The following is a 21,914-nucleotide window of genomic DNA, read 5'->3' as shown; positions in this document are numbered from 1 at the left end:
CTTTTCCACTCTTCCCTCTCCAGTCTTCAAGCAGAATGAAGGGGTCTCTTTTGGAGCCACAAGCTGTGGAGCCTGGGGTTAGAGGAGGGGTGATGCTAGCACTCACTTAGCTGCCCTAGCTGCTATCTCGGTAGGTTGTGTGCCCCCTAAGTCCACTGTCTCTGGGCCCAGTTCAGCACTAGGCCCCTACTAGGAGTTGCAGTCCTTGTGTCTAGGCTGTCTTTCAAGTTTATTTAGAGCCCTAGAGCACTTTAGTCCATGGTGGTGAGGCTTGCAGGAACTCAAGTGCCAACTGCTGACATGCTGACATGGGTAATTCACGTGTAGCTAGGGCTGTTTTGAATGCTCCCTCCGTATGCAGGCATCAGCCGAGTTTGGTTCAGTTTTTTTTTTTTTACTGCTCTAAGAGGGCAACACTGAGGTCAATGCCTCACAATAGCTGCGCTCTCCCTCCCCCAACACACAGAAATGCTCTTGCCCACCGTGCCTCCGCTGCTGGGGGCAGAGTTGGAGGGTGGGGTAGGCGTGGTGTTGGCAATTCAAGACTGTTCTTTCTACCATTTCAGTGCCTCTTTCATTGATATGAAGTTAAAACCAGGTACTGAGCTTTTGGTTCTTTTGAAGGTGCTTATTTGTGTGTAGATGGTTGTTAAATTGGTGTCCTTCCTAGGGGGATGATGATCAGTGGAGCTTTTATTCCACCATCTTGCTTCACCCCTCTTCCAGCCATTGAGTTTGGAGGCAAGTTAGTCACAGTTGCCTTTAGCAAGGGAAGTGTCTATGCGGGGTGGGCACAGTAGCCAGTCTGTGGTGGTCCCCAGGAGTGATCTGCACTTGAGCCCATTGAGGGTGCCCACTTTCTCAGCCTGTGATGCTTCAGGGAAAAAAGAGGCTAGAGAGAAGTTTGGGAGCAGACTGGGGACAAGAGCTAGTCTTAGTGCATGGAAAAGACAATAAAATTCTATATTTCAAGAAGACCCAGTGGGGTACATGTTAAATGGAGTTAGAGAGAGGGGACCTGAGGAGTACTGGAGGGGCTGGGCACTTGGAGTACATGGGGTCCAAGGCAGGACCTCCTTTCCTTAGGCTGAGGGAGGAGGTTTATGGTGATGTGGACCCTGTAGAAGGGTAGGGTGGGCAATCAAAGTGTCCCTGGCTCCATGCTCTTAATTCTCTTCCTGAGTCAGGTGGGTAGGATGGAATGACTGCTAAAGTGACTGGGAGAGGTTGGTGAGCAAGGTCCTGCCCTTGAGTTATGTGATAGGAAGTGGGGGCCCTGGTGGGCATGGGGTCGGGGAAAGGTAGGCATGATTTTCCCAGGAGCGCTCACTGGCCCAGGTATGGGTGGTGTGCAGAGGCCACTGGGTTCTGCTGTTGGCTTGGGCAGTTGTAGTGTGGGTGACACAGGCCTTTTTGAACTGTACCAGAGTGCCAGGATTAGCAGAGACAGAGGCTGCAATTGCACATGTGAATTAATTCAAAGGCCGGGGTGGAGGGGGAAGAGCAGATGTCTTCCTATCTCCTCTTTCCTCTTGAGAGGGAAGAGGTAGTGTACAGCCTAATGGTCAGAGAGTGCCTGAAGGGCAGAGAGGAGCAAAAGCCTGTGGCCCTGGGCATTGCCTGCTTCAGCTTCAGGGTAGCACAGACCCTCAGCCAGCGCAGACATCCCTGAGCTGAGCTGAGACTGGTCCTGAGGGGCCCTCCCAGCCCCCCTCCCCTCCCCTTCCCTCAGCTGTCCCAGCCCCCCTCCCCTCCCCTCCCCTTCCCTCAGCTGTCCCAGCCCCGAGGCTCTGCAGAGGGAGGAATGGAGTGGGGGAGGGGAGTCAGCAGCCAATCACATCCAGGACAACCCAAGGCATCTGTACCTGGTGTAACCAATCCCCTCTGAATAAACAGCTCACTCAGCTTAGGTTCCCTCCTCCTCTCCCTGCTCTGCCCAGCAACAGCAGAAAGGAGGTTTTAGGAGGAGAGGGAGGCCCTGCAACTCCCAGCCCCTGGCAGCAAAGAGCTGGGCCCCAGGCTCACTCTATACAGGGAGGTTAAAACAATACTTGGAGTTCCTGCAGCCCAGGCAAAATATCCCTAGGGACCTTCAAGGCTGTGCAAGCCCAACTCTCTCACAGACAGGAACTCACATATTACAGAGATCCTGATCCTTGGAGTCCTGGGCTACAAGCCAGTCTCATTCCCTCCACAGCTCTGGGGCAGGCCCCGGGATGAAGGTCTGAATAGCTGAGACACGGTTCTGGTGAAGGAGATGGACAGTGAGCAAACAGTCACCCACATGCCTGTTTAGAAACAGTGAGAAGTCCTGGGGAACAAAGCACAGTGTTATGCAGGAAAATAAGAGGGGACCTGATTTAGATTGGCTTTCACTGTCCTTCTTGGTTCTACTTTTTTTTTTTTTTTTTGGTCCAGATTTACGATGACTATTTCATTCACTACTTTGCCCCCAGAGGCCTTCCACCTATGGAGAAGAATGTGGTTTTTGTTATTGACGTAAGCAGCTCCATGTTTGGTACCAAGATGAAACAGGTAACAAGGATCCTGGAAACCTTTCTTAGTCCTAGTATCAGAAGACCCAGAAAGCAGAGAGCGTGGTAACAATGGGGCCCTGGGAGAAGAGATTCCACCATCCCATGACCCTTGAGTCTTACAGGCTTGGGCCTACCCTAGGGTCCTGGTATCTTACCTAACAGGAGCCTGTGGACCTGGAGCCACAGAGTCCTAAGAACATTGACACATTGGTCACTGTGAAACCATTGAGACCCTCAACCACGAAAGCCCAGGGTCATATAGGACCCTCAAGCTAGAGCACCCTGGGATCCTAGAATCCAAAAGCAAGAAAACCTTAGGTGAGAAAGACTCTGAGTCTTCCTGAGGCCACAAGGTTTTGGGTCTTTGTAATTTTTTTTTTTTTTTTACTTTAAAGGCCTAATAGTATAGAGTACTAGCATTATAGAATTAGAAACCATAGAGTCAGGAGTCATATCGATTTTAATCTTGTTGCACTTCTACCACTGTGCCCATGGGTCAGAGTTCTAAGGCCGTAGACCAAGCAGGCTTTGACTTTAGTCCCTGAATCCATAAAGTTCTGCAGGCAGCATTTCATACCATAATACCCTGGAGCTTTTTGTACCGGTGTCTTGCAATTGTATAGCTTTGCTCCTTAATCTTTCAATCACAGAGCCTTTGGGACCTAAGGCTGAGTTTGTTTTACCAGAGTTGAGCAACCTGGGGAAAAATGGGTAATACCCCAAGCCAGCTCCCCAGCCCCAGTGTAGGGGGAGGGATCTCCCCAAATCCAGCCCTTTCTGGCCTTCTTGTCTCACTGAGGAGGGGTAAAATCTCAGAAGTCCTTGTGAAGTTTCTATCTCAGGGACACCAATTCACTAAAAGACTGAGACCTCCTCATAAGAGTATAGAATGCTTCCTCTCACTCCACACATTATCACCACATCAACTGGGCTCCTCGGCAATAACGGAAAGTTACAGCTGATAGAACTACAAGCCCAAACCCTATTGAAGAAAATGTTCCTAGGGAAAACCAAAGACAACAGAAGCAACAAAAATACAGACACTAGAAGGGAAGCTGAGGTAGGTGGATCACTTGAGCCCAGGAGTTTGAGACCAGCCTGGGCAACATGGCAAAACCCTGTCTCTACTAAAAATACAAAAATTAGCCAGGTGTGGTGGTGCGCACCTGTAGTCCCAGCTACTCAGGAGGCTGCATTTGGAAAATGGCTTGAGCCCAGCGAGTGGAGCTTGCAGTGAACCAAGATCACACCACTGCTCTCAAGCTGGGGCAACACAGCAAGACCCTGTCAAAAAAATAGTAGTTTTAGCCTCTGACAACTAAAACTGCCCCAAACAGGAAACATTACCTAACTGATAGCCAGATAAACTTAAAACCCCACACTAAATGCCTTTTAGTTTATTTCCTTTTACCTGATACATCACGTCTGTCTTTCAACCTAAAATGAGAAGGCATGCTAAAAGGAGAAAAACACTGTCTGAAGAGAGTAAACAAACATCACAGCCAGACTTCAATATGTCAGATATGTCGAAATTATCAAACAATTTTATTTTTGATTGAAATTTTTTTTCCAACTTTTATTTTAGGTTCAGTGGATACATGAGCAGGTTTGTTACATGGGTAAATTTAGTATTGCAGGTTTTTGGTGTACAGATTATTTTGTCACCCAGGTAATAAGCACAGTATGTAATACATCATTTTTCAATCCTCACTCTTCTCCGAACTTCCACCCTCAAGTAGGCCCCAGTGTCTCTTGTCCCCTTCTTTATGTACATGTGTGTTCAATGTTTAGCTCCCACTGATAAGTGAGAATATGTAGCATTGGTTTTCTGCTCTTGCATTAATTCACTTAGGATGATTGCCTCCAGTTCCCATCCCTGTTCCTGCAAAGGACAGGATTTCATTCTTTTTTATGGCTGCATAGTATTTCATGGTGTATATGTACCACATTTTCTTTATCCAGTCCACTATTGATGAGCATTTAGGTTGATTCCATGTCTTTGCTATTGTGAATTGTGCTGCAATGAACATACATGTGCATGAGTCTTTATGGTAGAACGACTTACATTCCTTTGGGTATATACCCAGTAATGAGTTTGCTGGGTCAAACGGTATTTCTGTTTTTAGATCTTTGAGGAATTGCCACACTGTCTTCCACAATGGTTGTACTAATTTACACTCCCACCAACAGTGTATAAGCGTTCCCTTTTCTCCACAACCTTGCCAGCATCTGTTGTTGTTGTTTTTAACTACTTAATAATAGCCATTCTGACTGGTGTGAGATGGTATCTCATTGTGGTTTTGATTTCCATTTCTCTAATCATCAGTGATGTTAAGCATTTTTTTCATATGCTTGTTGTCCACATGTATGTCTTCTTTTCAGAAGTATCTGTTCATGTCCTTTGCCAATTTTTTAATGGGTCAAACCAAGAATTTAAAAACCCATGATTAATATGCTGTGGGCACTAATGGATAGAGTGCACCACATATAAGGACAACACATGGTAATGTAAGCAGAGACATGAAAACCCTAGGAAAATAAAAAGGAAATGCTGGATATCAGAAATACTGCAACAGGAATGAAGAATCCCTTTGATTCACTCATCAGTAGACTGGACATGATTGGGTAAAGAACCAATGAGCTTGAAGATACGTTCATAGAAATTCCTGAAGCTAAAAAACAAAAATAAAAAGAATTTTAAGAAACACCCTAGAATATCCAAGAATTGTGGAACAATTTTAAAAGTGTTACATATGCATCATGGAAATAATAGAAGGAGAAGAAAGAGAGAAAGGAACAGAAGAAATACTTGAAGTAATAATAGATACAAATTTTCCAAAATAAATTATGCACACCAAACCTCAGGTCTAAGAAGCTTAGGAGAACACAAAGCAGGATAAATACTAAACAATCTACACCTAGGCATATCATATTCAGACAGCAGAAAAATCTTTTAAAAAGCCAGAGGAAAATGTACCTTACCTATAGAGGAGCAAGGATATAAACTATATCAGACTTTTCTTCAGAAACCATGGGAGCAAGAAGAAAGTGGAGTGAAATATTACAAGTGTTAAAGGAAAAAACCCACCAGCCTAGAATTCTGTATACATCAAAATTATTCTTCCAAAGTGAAAAAAAAATAAAGACTTTCTCAAACAAACAAAAATTTTGGGAATTGTCACCAATAAACCTGCTTTGCAAGAAATGTTAAAAGAAGTTCTACATAGAGGAAGAAAATGGTACATCTCAGATACTTGGATCTACATAAACAAAGGAAAAGTGTTGGAGAAGGAATAAATGAAGGTAAAATAAAATAGTTTTCTTATTAACTGACCTAACAGATAATATTTTTTCAAAATAACAATGTATTTAGTGAATGTAGCTTAGGAATAAGTAAAATTAATGAGAGTAATATTGTATAGGATGGGAGGGAATAATTGGGAATACTCTGTTACAAGGTACTTGCACTAGGCATAAAGCTGTATAGTGTTATTTGAAAGTGGATTTGGATTGGTTGTAAATGTATACTGCAAACTCTAAGGGAACTGCTAAAATTTTTTAAGTCTAATGCATATGCTAAGAGATAAGATAAAACGGGATCATGTAAAATGCCCAGTTAAAACTAGAGAAGCCAAAAAATAAGTGGAAGACATAAGAATAAAGAATTTTAAAAGAATAGAAAATATTTACAACTATGGCAAATATTAATCCAACTATGTCAGTAATGACTGCAATCATAAATGGTTTAAATATACCAATTAAAAGACAGAGACTCTCAGTGTGGATAATAAAATAAGACCCAATTGTAGGTTGTTTATAAGAAAACCACTTTAAATATAAAGATGCAGATAAATCAAAAGAAAAGGGATAGAGAAAGATATACCATGCTAACACAAATTAAAGAAAGCTGGCTGGGGTAGCTGTATTAGTTTTGGACAAAATAGACTTCAAAGCAAGGAAATTTTCAGCAATAAATAGTTGCATTATATGATATAACAATAAAACAAATATAATGGTAAAGGGGAAATTCTCCAAGAAGACAAACAATCCTTAATGTGCATGCAACAAACAACATACCAAAATATATGAAGTAAAAACTGATGAAACTGGAAGGTAAAAATACATGAATCCACTATTATAATTAGAGACTTCATCATCACTTTATCAGTAATTGACAGATTCAGCAGGCAGAAAATCAGTAAGGACATAGTTGAACTGAACAGCACCATCAATTAACTAGATCGAATTGACATTTCTAGAATACTTTGTTCAACAGCATTACACATTCTGCTCAAGCAGATTACACATTCTTCTCAAGCTCACGTGGAACATTTACCAAGATGGACCATATCCTTGGCCTTAAAACATACCTTAACAAATTTAAAATAATATAAATTGTACCAAGTATGCTCTCAAATCAAATGGAATTAAACTAGAATTCAATTACAGAAAGATAGCTGGGAAATCTCAAAGTAATTGGAGATTAAACAGCACACTTCTACAGTCTATTCCTGGTCAACAAGAGGTTCTGACTTCTAGGACCTCATAGGCTCTCACTTTTCTACAGCTCTTCTCAGGAAAGGCAATCCTATTAAGTCTCTTCCCTCTCAATGGAAACAAGAGTATGGTGCTTAGCTCCCTGTCCCAGAATATACGACCTATCCCCAGAGCTCTCCCTATGGCAGGAAAGACTCTAATCCACTTAGAAGCATTCAAGATATTTCCTATCAGTTTAAGGTATAGAGAAAGGTGGGTCTCAAGTGTCCTTCCTGTGGTCTCTGAAATCCATATCTATATAAAGGATTGAAAGCATAATATTGTGCTTAGGGTCACTGGATTTAAAACCTCCCAAATGTGGATTTGAAACGCTTGTCCATCAATGACTAGCTGTATGACCTTAAGCAAGCACCCACCTCTCTGAGTCTCAGTGTCATCACCTGTAAAATGAGGATAGTATTAGTACCTTCTTCATTGTGTTGCTGTGATAATTAAGTGAGCTGATGCATCAAAAGGGTTTAGCACAGTGCCTGGAACATAGCAAGTGTCCTGTAAATGATACCTAATAGTAGATCCTACACACTCTATTCCCTGAACCTCCTATGGGCCTAGCCCTATGCTAGTATTGCCATGGAGAAGGGAGACAAGAAGCAGCAACATTATAAGCCCTTCTCTCAAAGGGTTCCATATTTGGATAGAAAGTAAAAATATTTCATGTAAAACAGTCAGTTAACAGACTGGGACAGGGAATATCTAAGTGAGAAGGGCAGGGGTCAGGGTTGGCAACTTAAGGAAGAACTTTCCAGAGAAGGAGCAACTGAAAGAACAGTAAAGATGTGAATAAATAAAGGGAAGTTGGAGAGTATGCTATCTAAGGAGCATAAAAGAGCAAGGTTTATGGAGTTAAACTGGAACCTGAGTTTTCTAGGGGCTGGTGAGACCAGCCTGGAAGAAATGGAGGGTGAGGCAGAAGAGCAGATTACAGCAGAACCAAAGCATGCAAAGTCATTGAAAGGCAGCTATAAAGACCTGGGATCCTGTTTGCAGATGACATGATTGTATATCTAGAAAACCCCATTGTCTTAGCCCAAAATCTCCTTAAGCTGATAAGCAACTTCAGCAAAGTCTCAGGATACAAAATCAATGTGCAAAAATCACAAGCATTCTTATACACCAATAACAGACAAACAGAGAGCCAAATCATGAGTGAACTCCCAGTCACAATTGCTTCAAAGAGAATAAAATACCTAGGAATCCAACTTACAAGGGATGTGAAGGACTTCTTCAAGGAGAACTACAAACCACTGTTCAATGAAATAAAACAGGACACAAATAAATGGAAGAACATTCCATGCTCATGGATAGGAAGAATCAATGTCGTGAAAATGGCCATACTGCCCAAGGTAATTTACAGATTCAATGCCATCCCCATCAAGCTACCAAGGACTTTCTTCACAGAATTGGAAAAAACTACTTTAAAGTTCATATGGAACCAAAAAAGAGCCCACATTGCCAAGTCAGTCTTAAGCCAAAAGAACAAAGCTGAAGGCATCACGCTACCTGACTTCAAACTATACTACAAGGCTACAGTAACCAAACAGCATGGTACTGGTACCAAAACAGAGACATAGACCAATGGAACAGAACAGAGCCCTCAGAAATAATACCACACATCTACAACCATCTGATCTTTGACAAACCTGACAAAAACAAGAAATGGGGAAAGGATTCCCTATTTAATAAATGGTGCTGGGAAAACTGGCTAGCCATATGTAGAAAGCTGAAACTGGATCCCTTCCTTACACCTTATACAAAAATTAATTCAAGATGGATTAAAGACTTAAATGTTAGACCTAAAACCATAAAAACCCTAGAAGAAAACCTAGGCAATACCATTCAGGACGTAGGCATGGGCAAGGACTTCATGTCTAAAACATCAAAAGCAATGGCAACAAAAGCCAAAATTGACAAATGGGATCTAATTAAACTAAAGAGCTTCTGCACAGCAAAAGAAACTACCATCAGAGTGAACAGGCAACCTACAAAATGGGAGAAAATTTTTGCAATCTACTCATCTGACAAAGGGCTAATATCCAGAATCTACAAAGAACTCAAACAAATTTACAAGAAAAAACTGAACAACCCCATCAAAAAGTGGGTGAAGGATATGAACAGACACTTCTCAAAAGAAGACATTTATGCAGCCAACAGACATATGAAAAAATGCTCATCATCACTGGCCATCAGAGAAATGCAAATCAAAATCACAATGAGATACCATCTCACACCAGTTAGAATGGCGATCATTAAAAAGTCAGGAAACAACAGGTGCTGGAGAGGATGTGGAGAAATAGGAACACTTTTACACTGTTGGTGGGACTAGAAACTAGTTCAACCATTGTAGAAGACAGTGTGGCGATTCCTCAGGGATCTAGAACTAGAAATACCATTTGACCCAGCCATCCCATTACTGGGTGTATACCCAAAGGATTATAAATCATGCTGCTATAAAGACACATGCACATGTATGTTTATTGCGGCACTATTCACAATAGCAAAGACTTGGAACCAAGCCAAATGTCCAACAATGATAGACTGGATTAAGAAAATGTGGCACATATACACCATGGAATACTATGCAGCCATAAAAAAGGATGAGTTCATGTCCTTTGTAGGGACATGGATGAAGCTGGAAACCATCATTCTCAGCTAACTATCTCAAGGACAAAAAGCCAAACACCACATGTTCTCACTCATAGGTGGGAATTGAACAATGAGAACACTTGGACACAGGAAGGGGAACATCACACACTGGGGCCTGTTGTAGCATGGGGCAGGGGGAAGGATAGCATTAGGAGATATACCTAATGTAAATGACGAGTTAATGGGTGCAGCACACCAACATGGCACATGTATACATATGTAACAAACCTGCACGTTGTGTACATGTACCCTAGAGCTTAAAGTGTAATAATAAAAAAGAGACCTGGGATCATAAAGGTCCTAAAGATCATTGAATACCGGGTCATGGAGCCCAGGAACCATATAGCAAATGAATTCTAGAGCTCTAAAAACATGGAGCTTGAACCTTTTAGATGACCAGTGTCCAATATGACTTTCGTGATGATGGAAATGATCTAAAATTCTGTGCTATCTAATATAGTAGCCACTGGCAACATGTGGCTATTGAACACTTGAAATGTGGCTACTGCAAATAAAGAATTAAATGTTTGAATTTTTCTTTAATTTTAGCTAGTTTATATTCAAATGTAAGTAGCTACATGTGACTATTAGTTCCCATATTAAACAGTGCAGTTCTATGCCTTGGAACCCATAGAGTCTTTTCACCTGAGAATCCTAGATTCACAGAGTCCGGCAGTCAGAGAGTCTTAAAACCATATAAGACTTAGATGTTAATGCCTTGTGTAGAAAAAGCCTTTCAATCTCGTAGACCTCAAGTCTTGTCCCATTCTCTTCATTTCATCCATATCCCACAGACTAAAATGGCCATGAATGTGATCCTCAGTGACCTTCAAGCCAATGACTACTTCAACATCATCTCCTTTTCTGACACAGTTAATGTTTGGAAAGCTGGAGGCTCAATCCAGGCCACTATCCAGAATGTCCACAGTGCCAAGGACTACCTGCATTGCATGGAAGCCGATGGCTGTAAGTGTTAGATCTACCCACCCAAATGGGCAGGCTGTGGTGATATGGGAAATTCCTGAAACCCTCTCTTCATTCCCCCATCCTCCTCAACTCTCACAGTGCCTGAAATATCAAGACCACATTTCACACAAATATGGTCCTTTGTCCTCTGTGTTCTCCCATCACCCTTTCCTTGTAGAAAGAGCGCAGCCGATTCTCCATGTATCTTAGGGCACATTTCTTTTTGGCCTCAGTTTCCTCTTCTTTAAAGCAAACACTTGAAAGAATTTGCTAAACTTTCTTTAAATCAATAATCTAGATATTTATTTCCAAGCATTTGAGGAAGCTGCTGCCCTGATTCTAGCTTTTAAGCAATCGTCTCTGACAACTACTGAAGTCTCCTCTACTCACTGCCTCCTGTCAACTCTGTCCTTTCTTCCCCTGTAGCAAGAAGGTTGGAGGGGGGGGTGCTAGCCTTGGGAGCCTGCCAGTCTGGCTCGGGAATGAGACATCTCCCCCCTCGACCCTGCACCACCAAGGAAACAGACAAAGAACAGTGTGAGACAGAGAGTGATAAAAGCCAATGACATGTGGGCCCCAATGTCAGATCTCAGCAAGTCTGGGTGGGAGTGGAGAAGTTGGGAAGGAGAAACAGTGGATACAGCCTGAGCAAAGATAAGGAGCTGTGAGCCTGGGAAGTTGATGAGGTGCCCAGTGTGTCTGCAATGGGGGTAGAAGTGACCAGAGAAGATGGTCTCACAATCTATTCCCCAATTAGGGACAGACATCAACTCAGCTCTGCTGGCAGCTGCTTCAGTGCTGAACCATAGCAACCAGGAGCCTGGGAGGGGCCCCAGTGTGGGGAGGATCCCTCTTATCATCTTCCTGACAGATGGGGAGCCCACGGCCGGCGTGACAACCCCCAGTGTGATCCTCTCCAATGTCCGTCAGGCGCTAGGCCACAGGGTATCCCTTTTCAGCTTGGCCTTTGGGGATGATGCTGACTTTACACTGCTGCGCCGCCTGTCCCTGGAAAACCGGGGAATAGCCCGGCGCATATATGAGGACACTGATGCGGCCCTACAGCTGAAGGGCCTCTATGAGGAGATCTCCATGCCTCTGCTGGCAGATGTGCGTCTGAACTACCTGGGTGGCTTGGTTGGGGCCTCCCCTTGGGCCGTTTTCCCCAACTACTTTGGTGGCTCTGAGCTGGTGGTGGCAGGACAGGTGCAGCCAGGCAAACAGGAACTGGGCATCCACCTGGCAGCCCGTGGCCCCAAGGATCAGCTTCTTGTGGCCCACCACAGTGAAGGGGCCACCAACAACAGCCAGAAGGCCTTTGGTTGCCCAGGGGAGCCAGCCCCCAATGTGGCCCACTTCATCCGCCGCCTCTGGGCCTATGTCACCATTGGAGAACTGCTGGATGCACGCTTCCAAGCTCGTGACACCACCACTCGCCACCTGCTGGCTGCCAAAGTCCTCAACCTGTCCCTTGAATACAACTTTGTCACACCTCTGACTTCACTGGTCATGGTGCAACCCAAAGAGGCCAGTGAGGAGACCAGGAGACAGACTTCCACCTCTGCTGGGCCAGACACCATCATGCCCTCATCCAGCAGCAGGCATGGCCTAGGGGTAAGCACAGCTCAGCCAGCCTTGGTGCCCAAGGTCATCTCCCCCAAATCAAGGCCTGTGAAACCAAAGTTCTACTTATCCTCAACTACTACTGCCTCTACCAAGAAGATGCTAAGTTCCAAAGAGCTGGAGCCATTGGGAGAGAGCCCTCATACCCTGTCGATGCCCACATACCCAAAGGCCAAAATTCCAGCACAACAGGATTCTGGCACCTTGGCCCAGCCAACTCTCAGGACAAAACCTACCACTCTTGTGCCCTCAAATTCTGGTACTCTGTTGCCTCTGAAGCCCGGCTCTCTATCACACCAGAATCCTGATATATTACCCATGAACTCCAGGACACAAGTCCCACCTGTGAAACCTGGCATCCCAGCCTCGCTCAAAGCTGACACTGTGAAATGTGTTACTCCACTGCATTCCAAATCTGGTGCTCCATCGCACCCCCAACTTGGGGCACTCACATCACAGGCACCTAAAGGCCTGCCACAGTCAAGACCTGGAGTCTCTACACTTCAGGTTCCCAAGTACCCACCACACACCAGACCTAGGGTTCCTGCTCCCAAGACCCGAAACAACATGCCACACCTGGGGCCTGGAATCCTCTTGTCCAAGACCCCTAAAATATTATCTCTTAAACCGAGTGCCCCACCACACCAAATTTCCACAAGCATATCACTTTCCAAGCCTGAGACCCCAAACCCCCATATGCCTCAAACCCCACTACCTCCTAGACCTGACAGACCAAGGCCCCCACTTCCTGAGAGCCTAAGCACATTCCCAAATACAATCTCAAGTTCCACAGGTCCCAGCAGTACCACAACCACCTCTGTCCTTGGAGAACCCCTCCCCATGCCCTTTACTCCCACTCTGCCCCCTGGAAGGTTCTGGCATCAGTATGACCTCCTCCCAGGTCCCCAGAGGACCAGGCAAGTTCTGGGACCATCTAGGCCGGGAGTTCCAACAATGAGCCTACTCAACAGCTCCAGGCCTACACCAGAAGGCAGCCCTCCAAACCTGCCAATCTTGCTGCCTTCTAGCATCCTCCCTGAGGCCATCAGTCTGCTCCTTCTCCCTGAGGAGCTAGAGCTGCTGTCTGAATCAATGGTGGAATCCAAGTTCGTGGAGTCCTTGAACCCACCAGCTTTCTATACCTTCCTCACTCCTGATGAAGATGGTGAGTGCCATGGGTAAGAGGTCGAGCCATGAGGGTGAGGTATGAATGGACAGTACCAGGAGCTGGGAATCTACAAGGCTTATGCAGACTCCATTGATGGGACAGCTGCTTCCTTGCTTGCTTGCTTGACAGCTGCTTCCTTGCTTGCTTGCTTGCTTGCTTGCTTTGGGACTTTGGACAAGTTACTTAACTTCTCTGGGCCTCAGTATACATGCATGGAATTAGAGGCCTTGGGAGAGGAGGAGTGTTGAGACTGGGAAGGCTGAACAGAAACAAATTGGCCAAGGGTTAGCTTTGACATTTGTTTTGTTGGACAAAAGAATTGCTGATGCTTCCTAAGCAGGGGAGGAATGCATCATTGGATGAGGCGGGTCTTATTGGTTTTTCTGTGCTCTGTGAATAGTCCTGCTTAATGACAGGGGTAGAAGAATTGGGGAAGATAATTAAAATTATCTTTAATTTCCAAAAAAAGTATGAAATAATAAGTTAACATTTGTGAGCTCTTCCTATGCACAAGTACTGCTCTACATACTGTACTTGTCCCTCATTTAATCCTCACAAGAAACATCTTTCTTTCTTGACATCGTCATTTTACACATGAGGAGAATGAAGCACAGAGAGGTAAAATAAGTTTCTCAATGTCACACAGCTAGTCAGAGAGTTGAACTCATACAATCTGGTCACAGAATGAACGTGATTCACCACTCCAGTATCCTGCCTTCCTAAGAGAAGGAGTGACATTTCCTAGGTGACCTTATAGGGCAGGATTAGAACCCACTGAGAGTGCCTAAGTCACAGGGATGCAAATTTGGGTATGACATCCTCTACATGCCTCTCTCCTCAGACACCCCTCCAATATCCTATCCATCCTCAGTTATTGACAATGCTACCTCTAATATGTTTACCAAATCCATCCACTTCCCACCACCCCAAGTGTCACTGTGCTACAGCAGACCACCATTGTGTCTCACCTAGAAAACTGTTCCAGGCTCCTCACTGGTTTCCCTGCTTCCTCTCCTGTCCTGTTACAGGCCAGTCTCTCCCAGCAGCCAAAGGGATCCTTTAAAGACACAAATCACTTCCTGCCCCTTCCCTACTTAAAATCCCTCAAGGGTTTCCCATCGTACTTAGAATGAAGTTAAAAGTCCTCTTCATGGCCAGCAGGCTGTGCATGATCTGCTCCCTACCCCCATTCCTCTACGACCTCACTCTCTCCCACCCATTCTCTGAACTCCAGCCCCACTGGTCTCTATTTTGCCCCTCCAATGAACACCCTACCCCATCTCCACTCAGGGACTTTTTTCAAGCTACTGTCTCTGCTTCATAATCATCTGACCAGCTTTGTCCTACCCCTTCCTGCTGCCCTTATCCCTTCCATTGCCCTTCAAACTCCAGCTCATGCCTTAGATCTCAGCTCAGATCTCCTTACCCACCCTCCCCCAAGCAGGCTACTTCAGGTCTCTGTTTAACTCCCACAGTCACCTCATTATTTTTTTCCAATAGCATTTATCACCATTTGTGATAAATTATGATTTCATTCATGTCTGTCACCCCCTACTAAACTATGAGCTTCACCAGGTCAGAAACTATGTCTTTATTTTTCACCACCATATACCTAATACCTAAGCAATGCCTGAATGAATGAATGAATGAATGGACAAATGAATGTATAAATGCTATAAGGAAGAACTTTGAACATATCTGAGCTTGAGAGATTAAGAGGATGTGGAGAGCATAAGGTCCCAGTCCTGGAGATGGGCAGGTCAACCTGCAGAGCCAGTGAGGGCTCTCCTTGTCAGAAGGATTTTGAGACTTTGCCCCTGGAATTTGAAGGGTTTTCTTATTTCTTTTGTGCTTGGCAGGAAGTCCAAACTGGGATGGCAATTCTGAGGAGATCCTGGGAGGAGCTGGAGGCAGCATGGAATCTCAAGGAAGTTCTGTGGGGTTAGTAAAAGGTGAGCAAGGAGCTCCCCTGACAAAGATCCCCTGGGCCTTCATTTCCATTCCATTAGAATTCTTATTGACATTGTGGGAGACCAGAGGGAGGTAATGTATTAGTTTTCTATTGTTGTGTAACATTTATCACAAATTTAGTAGCTTAAAACAACACCAATTAATAATCTCACAGTTCTGTAAGTCAGTAGTCTAGAAATAGCTTAGTTAGATTCTCTGCTCAGGGTCTCACAAGATTGAAATCAAGGTGTCTGTCACACTGAGCTCTCATCTTCTTCCACACTCATTCACGTTGTTAGCAGAATTTAGTTATTTGTGTTGCTGGGACTGAGGTTCCCATTTTCTTGCTGGCTGTTGGCTAGAGGATCGCTCTCAGCTGCAAGAGGTTACCTGGGGCCACTCTCAGTACCTAGAAATCTCCTGCATTCCTTGCCATGTGGTCCCCCTCCATCTTCAAAGGCAGCTATGGAGCATTCCCCTAATGCCAAACCCTTCTCACACTTTAAATTTCTCTGACTCCTCTGTCTCTGACCTCTAGATACAAATATTAAGGGCTTACGTGATTAGGTCAGGCCCCACCTGGATAATATACCCTTCATAAGTTCAATAGGGTCACATGAAATAACCTATTTCTGGGAGGATATTTCATCATATTCACAGCTCCGGAGATTTTACAGAGTGTGTACACCAAGAGATCCTGTGGGCCATCTTAGAATTCTACCTACCACAGGCAGAGAGCAAGAGAAAAGAGCATTTGGGCTGGCCTTGAAGGATAACTAGAAATTCATCCTTGGTAGTTAAGGGAAAGGAAAACATTCCAGGTGGCAGGAAAAACAGGAGTAAAGGGTCACTAGGAAGAGAAGGTAGGACACTCATAACAATAGTTTGGTTGGGCTAGAGCACAAAGACTGGAGAGCTAGGCAGGGACTAGATTTCAGAAAAGCCTTAAATGCTGAACACAGGAATTTGGCCCTTATCTGGGAGTATGTCCCAGAATTCCTAGGAATGTGATACATTAGTCCCTTCCCAACACAGTCTCTCTCTCCTTTGCAGGCACATTGCCTAGCATCTTCACCTTCTCCTCCTCAGGTAAGCCAGTCACCCCCATGGCTCCCCTGTTTGAGTACAGGGCAGCTTGTGCACTGGGACTGGGGCTGGGGAAATAGACATAACCTCTTCCCTTTCCCTCCTCTCTCTTTCCCTCTCCCTTCCATTTATTCCTTTAACTTTAGAGTTGTATCTTCTGCCTTGCAGTGGACGGGGACCCCCACTTTGTGATCCAAATCCCACACTCAGAAAAGAAGATCTGCTTCACACTGAATGGGCACCCTGGGGACTTGCTGCAGCTCATAGAGGACCCAAAGGCAGGTAAGAGCCCCAAGAACTCCATCACCATACACCAAAGCTGGATATATCCATGTCAATACCCCTAGACATTTGTGGGTTAATACCCCAGACACATAGCAATGCACCTCACTAACACACGGTAACACACAAGAACACACCAAGACACACAAAAAAACACACATGAATACACTCAAACACCAAGATACTCACAGATACACGCACAAAAGGGCATAGAGTAAACTCACACAAATATGATGGAACTTCAAAAAGTTTGTGGTAAAATGGAATTAAACGATAAAAAATTAAAAACATAAACATTGTTTCTCAACATAAGCTCCATCAAGTACAAGATAAGCAACGATAGCAGCCATTTAGTCCATCCCTAAAGAACTGAGGGTCCTGGGAATTTAACCATGTTAATGCAGTATTTTATACATTATTTAAAAATGAAGAAAACTGGGTGCCATTTAAAGATTTTTTAAGATTAGGAAACAAAAATAAGTCAGAAGGAGCCAAATCAGGACTGTAAGGTCAATGCCTAATGATTTCTCATCAAAACTCTTGAAAAATTGCCCTTGTTTGATGAGAGAAATGAGCAGAAGCATTGTCATGGTGGAGAATTCTCTGGTGAGGCTTTCCCAGGCATTTTTCTACTAAAGTTTTGGCTAACTTTCTCAAAACATTCTCATAATAAGCAGATATTATCATGCTTTGGCCCTCCAGAACGTCAACTAGTAAAATGCCTTGAGCATCTCCCAAAACCAGTTGCTATGACCTTTGCTCTTGACAAGTCTGCTTTTGCTTTGAATGAACCACTTCTACCTCTTGGTAGCCATTGCTTTGATTGTGCTTTTGTCTTCAGGATCATACAGATAAAGCCATGTTTCATTTTCTGTTATACTTCTTTGAGGGAATGCTTTAGGATCTTGATCCCACTTGTTTAAAGTTTTCATTGAAAGCTCTGCTCTTGTCTGCAGGTGATCTGGGTGCAATAGTTTTGGCACCTGTCAAGTTGAAAGTTTACTCAACTTTAATTTTTCCATCAGAATTGTGTAAGCTGAACCAATTGAGATGTCTGTGGTGTTGGCTATTGTTTCTGTTGTTAATTGCCAGTTCTCTTCAATTAGAGCATGAACAAGATGAATTTTTCCTCGAAAATTGATGTAGATGGTCTGCCACTGCAGCCTTCTTCATCTTCAACATTGTCTCATCCCTTCTTAAAACGAGTTATCCATTTGTAAACTTCTGCTTTCTTTAGGACATTGTCCTTATAAACTTTTCATAAAATGCCAATAATTTTACCATTCTTGCACCCAAGCTTCACCATAAATTGTTCTTCCTTCAATTTTAGCAGAGTTCATGCTGCTCTGATAGGGGCTGTTTTCAAACTGATGTCTTGTCCTTCTTAATGCTTCAAACTAGATCTGGTTCATCCGTGTTGTAACAAATTAGTATGAGTTTATTTTGGTGCAAAAAATTTTGAAATCCATGCATAGTTTTTCATAAAATGCATTTTCCATGAACTTTTTGAAGACTCCTCATACACACCATGGTGTACATATTTTGACACTCCTTTCACCCACAAATATGCAAATATGCACCTAGACACATAGTGACACACAACACATGCCCAGATATACACAATGGCATGGACACCAACACACTTGGGCATACAAGTACTGAATACCCCAAGGTTAATCCCAATTTCCAGGTATTCAACACATACAGGCAGCAAACATACTCTGCTACACTAGTTATATGAAATACACTGATGCATGGAAATACCTGCCAAGCCAAACAATGACACTAATCCAGATGCACACACTGACACTCCATATACACATCAGTACAGACCAACACATAACCAGGTACACACAACATACACTATTGCACCAAGACATATAACACCAACATATCCAGAGGCGCATACATAAATATACAAGCAAAAATACGCACTCTAACATACCACCTTCTCCAAACATGCAGATGTACTGATATGCCCAGACTTACTCATATGAACATAACCAAACACACATATTACACACTCAGAGGCAAACACACATATATATGCAAACAACCACACTGGGGTAAGCATGTGCACACATACTACATGCCCCCACTCCACACACTGCTCAGGAAGGAGCAGCCAGGTGGACCACGGTAGAAGTAGTTCTCTCAGGAGTCGGCCCTCTAGCAACAAATCTGCACTACTTCATCTGCCCATGCTGTGGGTGACCATGTAAATGACCATGCAAAAGCCCCCGCTCCAGGCCCACACTCCCCTCCCTCCAGGGCTGCATGTGAGTGGGAAGCTGCTTGGCGCACCACCAAGGCCGGGCCACAAGGACCAGACTCGCACCTACTTCCAGATCATCACAGTCACTACAGACAAACCCCGGGCCTATACTATCACCATCAGCCGCAGTTCTATATCTTTGCGAGGCGAGGGTACCTTGCGCCTGTCCTGGGACCGACCTGCCCTGCTGAAGAGGCCCCAGCTGGAGCTCTATGTGGCTGCTGCAGCCCGCCTTACCCTCCGCCTTGGGCCCTACCTTGAGTTCCTAGTCCTCCGACACCGCTACAGACATCCCAGTACCCTGCAACTACCCCACCTGGGGTTCTACGTGGCCAATGGCTCAGGCCTCAGCCCCTCAGCCCGTGGCCTGATAGGTAAGTGCAGCTGAGGCTGAGAGGGGCCAGGGAGCACCAGCCACCAAAAAGACCCTGCCAGGGTGAAAGGCATGTATGTCCCCAACAAGGAAGAGGAATCAGCAACAGACTCTTCCCTTGGGGAGCTCCTCATCTTGGGAGAGGACAGACCCAGATATGGATAGTGAACATAGGAGGGGATCATTGCTGGACAGAAAGCTGCCCAGGGAGCTAGAGAAAACCAGAGTGGGGGAACTTGCCCAGCCTCAGAGCTCAAGAAAGACTTCCTGGAGGAGGTAGACACACCCACGCTGAGTCTGAAAGGCTAAACAAGAGTGTGGAGGAAAGGAATGGAAGTTGGAGGAAATAGAGTTGAGTGGTCAGAGTTGAATGCCAGGATGAGGAATTGGGCTTTATCCTGAAAGCAATGAGGAGCCATGAAGGGTTATAAGCAGAGGAGAGACACAGTCATATCTGGGTGTTACAAAGATCCCTCTGGAGACTGCTATGAAGGGAGGTTGTAGGAAGCCAGGCTGTAGGTCAGGAGACACTGGCAGAACCTGAGGCAGAGGCTCACATCAAAGAGTGACAGTGGGTTGAACAGATATTTTTACCTCCTCTGGGCCTCCTCCCTCCTCTTGTCTCCTTCTTTCTAATCTTCCCTGTCTTCTCCAAATCTGGCTGTCCCCCTTTCTCTGCCATCTCATGTACTTTGGCTCCCTACTTCCATATTACACTCCAGCCCCATCTGGCTCCTGTACAGTTAACACAATGCCCAGCCTCTTCCCTCTGGTCTTTTGCTGCCCCTCCTTCTTCCTCCTTTAAATCCCTCTGGATTTCCTGCTGGGCCTCCTTGCAGATCTCTGAGCAGGGACTCAGGCCACCTCCCTGACTAGCACTGCATCTCTCTCCCTCAGGGCAGTTCCAGCACACAGACATCCGACTGGTGACAGGACCTATGGGGCCATGCTTACGAAGGCACCATGGCCCAGATGTGCCTGTGATTCTAGGCAAGAGGCTGCTGAAGGACTCACCAAGGCTGCTGCCCCGCTGGGCTTCCTGCTGGCTGGTGAAGCGCTCTCATGTAGAGCTGCTTCTGGGCCACCCCTACCTCTCCTATGTCCTGTGATGGCTTCTGAATTCCAGAGCCAGGAGACCTGAATTTGGGAGATCCAGAAACCAGGGCATGGGGTGAGCCAGGGACAGAGACCCAAGGACATGGAAGCACACACAGGGACACACAGACTCACGCATGTTCTAAGGAACACATATACAAGGGTATACAAACACATAGGCATGCAGAGACATAGAGTCAGGGACTCCTGCATCTTCATGGTCCTTCACGTCTCCAGTCTCACCCTCTCCAAATCCATGCTCCTCACCAGCCCTACAAGCCACTTTTGTAAAACGAAAAAATGATCAGTAGTTCTGCTCACAGCTTTCCCTAACTCCTATGGCATATTCAAGGCTCTCAGAATTTCCCTAACAAACCATGCTCACTCCTACCACTGGACCATTGCATGTGCTTTTCCTTCTGCATGAAACACTCTTCCTTTGTTCCTGTAGGTGAGTATAATTCATCCTTCAAATCCTAGTTGTTACCTCTTCTAGGAGGCCTTTCCTGATGCCTGCCCTAGATTGAGTTTGGTCCTGTCCTCTGGGTTCCTATAGCCCACCCCCAACCCTCCACGCTCACAGAATTTATACTGTGTAGTAATCATCTGTTTACTTGTCTGGATCCCTGACTTAGACTGTGAGATATTTGAGGGCAAGGACCTTTTCTGAATCATCTATGTATCCCCAGTGCCTCTCACATAATAGGTGCTTAGTAAATATTTGTTAAAAGAATGAATTAATTAATTAACAAAAAAGGATCCCATAACATAGCAATAGACACACATATATACATACTCACAACCAAAGACACAGGATCACAACCGGAAAAACAGTGACAAGGGCACAGATATGGATGGATAGAGGGACAGACATTTATGGAAACACAGGAATCACAAAACAAACATGGACATAGGGGTATAGAGACATAAAAAGATGGGGACTGGGAGCCAGAGTGGCAGAATCAGGGACATAAACTCAGAGAAAAAGGAACAGATGCTCTCTGGCTGCACCTCTGTGTCTTCGTGGTTTTCAGTTACTGTCCATGTCACAAAGAGGCAAAGAGTAAAAAAGGTCACTTAGGTACAGACACATAATGAGTAATGTAAAGACACTGATACATAACTATATACAAACTAAGAGATAGATAAACATAGAGATTCAGACACAGGAGCAGAGGTATTAAGACACACAGAGACATGGGGACATAGGTAACCAGGGAGACACTGACCAGGACCACAGTCCAAGACACCAAGGTCAGAGGGGTAGAAACTCAGAGATACACTGACATGCTGATTTGCAGACATGAGGCAGAGAATAGGAGAAGAACAGAGAAACACAGGGCCAGAGACATATAAAGA

General features: G+C 44.7%; 1 protein-coding gene across 1 annotated transcript in view; it reads left to right on the top strand.

Moving 5' to 3' along the window:
* The window catches only part of ITIH6 (inter-alpha-trypsin inhibitor heavy chain family member 6), a 43,170-nt gene extending 21,624 nt beyond the window's left edge, over positions 1–21,546 (top strand). Inside the window, exons 6-13 of the mRNA XM_003807153.4 lie at positions 2,419–2,535; positions 10,532–10,703; positions 11,461–13,491; positions 15,354–15,446; positions 16,498–16,533; positions 16,699–16,812; positions 19,084–19,461; positions 20,358–21,546. Coding sequence (XP_003807201.3) covers positions 2,419–2,535; positions 10,532–10,703; positions 11,461–13,491; positions 15,354–15,446; positions 16,498–16,533; positions 16,699–16,812; positions 19,084–19,461; positions 20,358–20,569 — 3,153 coding nt within the window. The 3' untranslated portion in view covers positions 20,570–21,546. The remainder of the gene's footprint in view (positions 1–2,418; positions 2,536–10,531; positions 10,704–11,460; positions 13,492–15,353; positions 15,447–16,497; positions 16,534–16,698; positions 16,813–19,083; positions 19,462–20,357) is intronic.
* The last annotated feature ends 368 nt before the right edge of the window (positions 21,547–21,914 follow it).

Source organism: Pan paniscus, chromosome X (assembly GCF_029289425.2).
Source record: "Pan paniscus chromosome X, NHGRI_mPanPan1-v2.0_pri, whole genome shotgun sequence".
NCBI lineage: Eukaryota > Metazoa > Chordata > Mammalia > Primates > Hominidae > Pan > Pan paniscus.
Note: the sequence above shows the minus strand (reverse complement) of the source record. Positions and strands in the feature narration are given on the sequence as shown.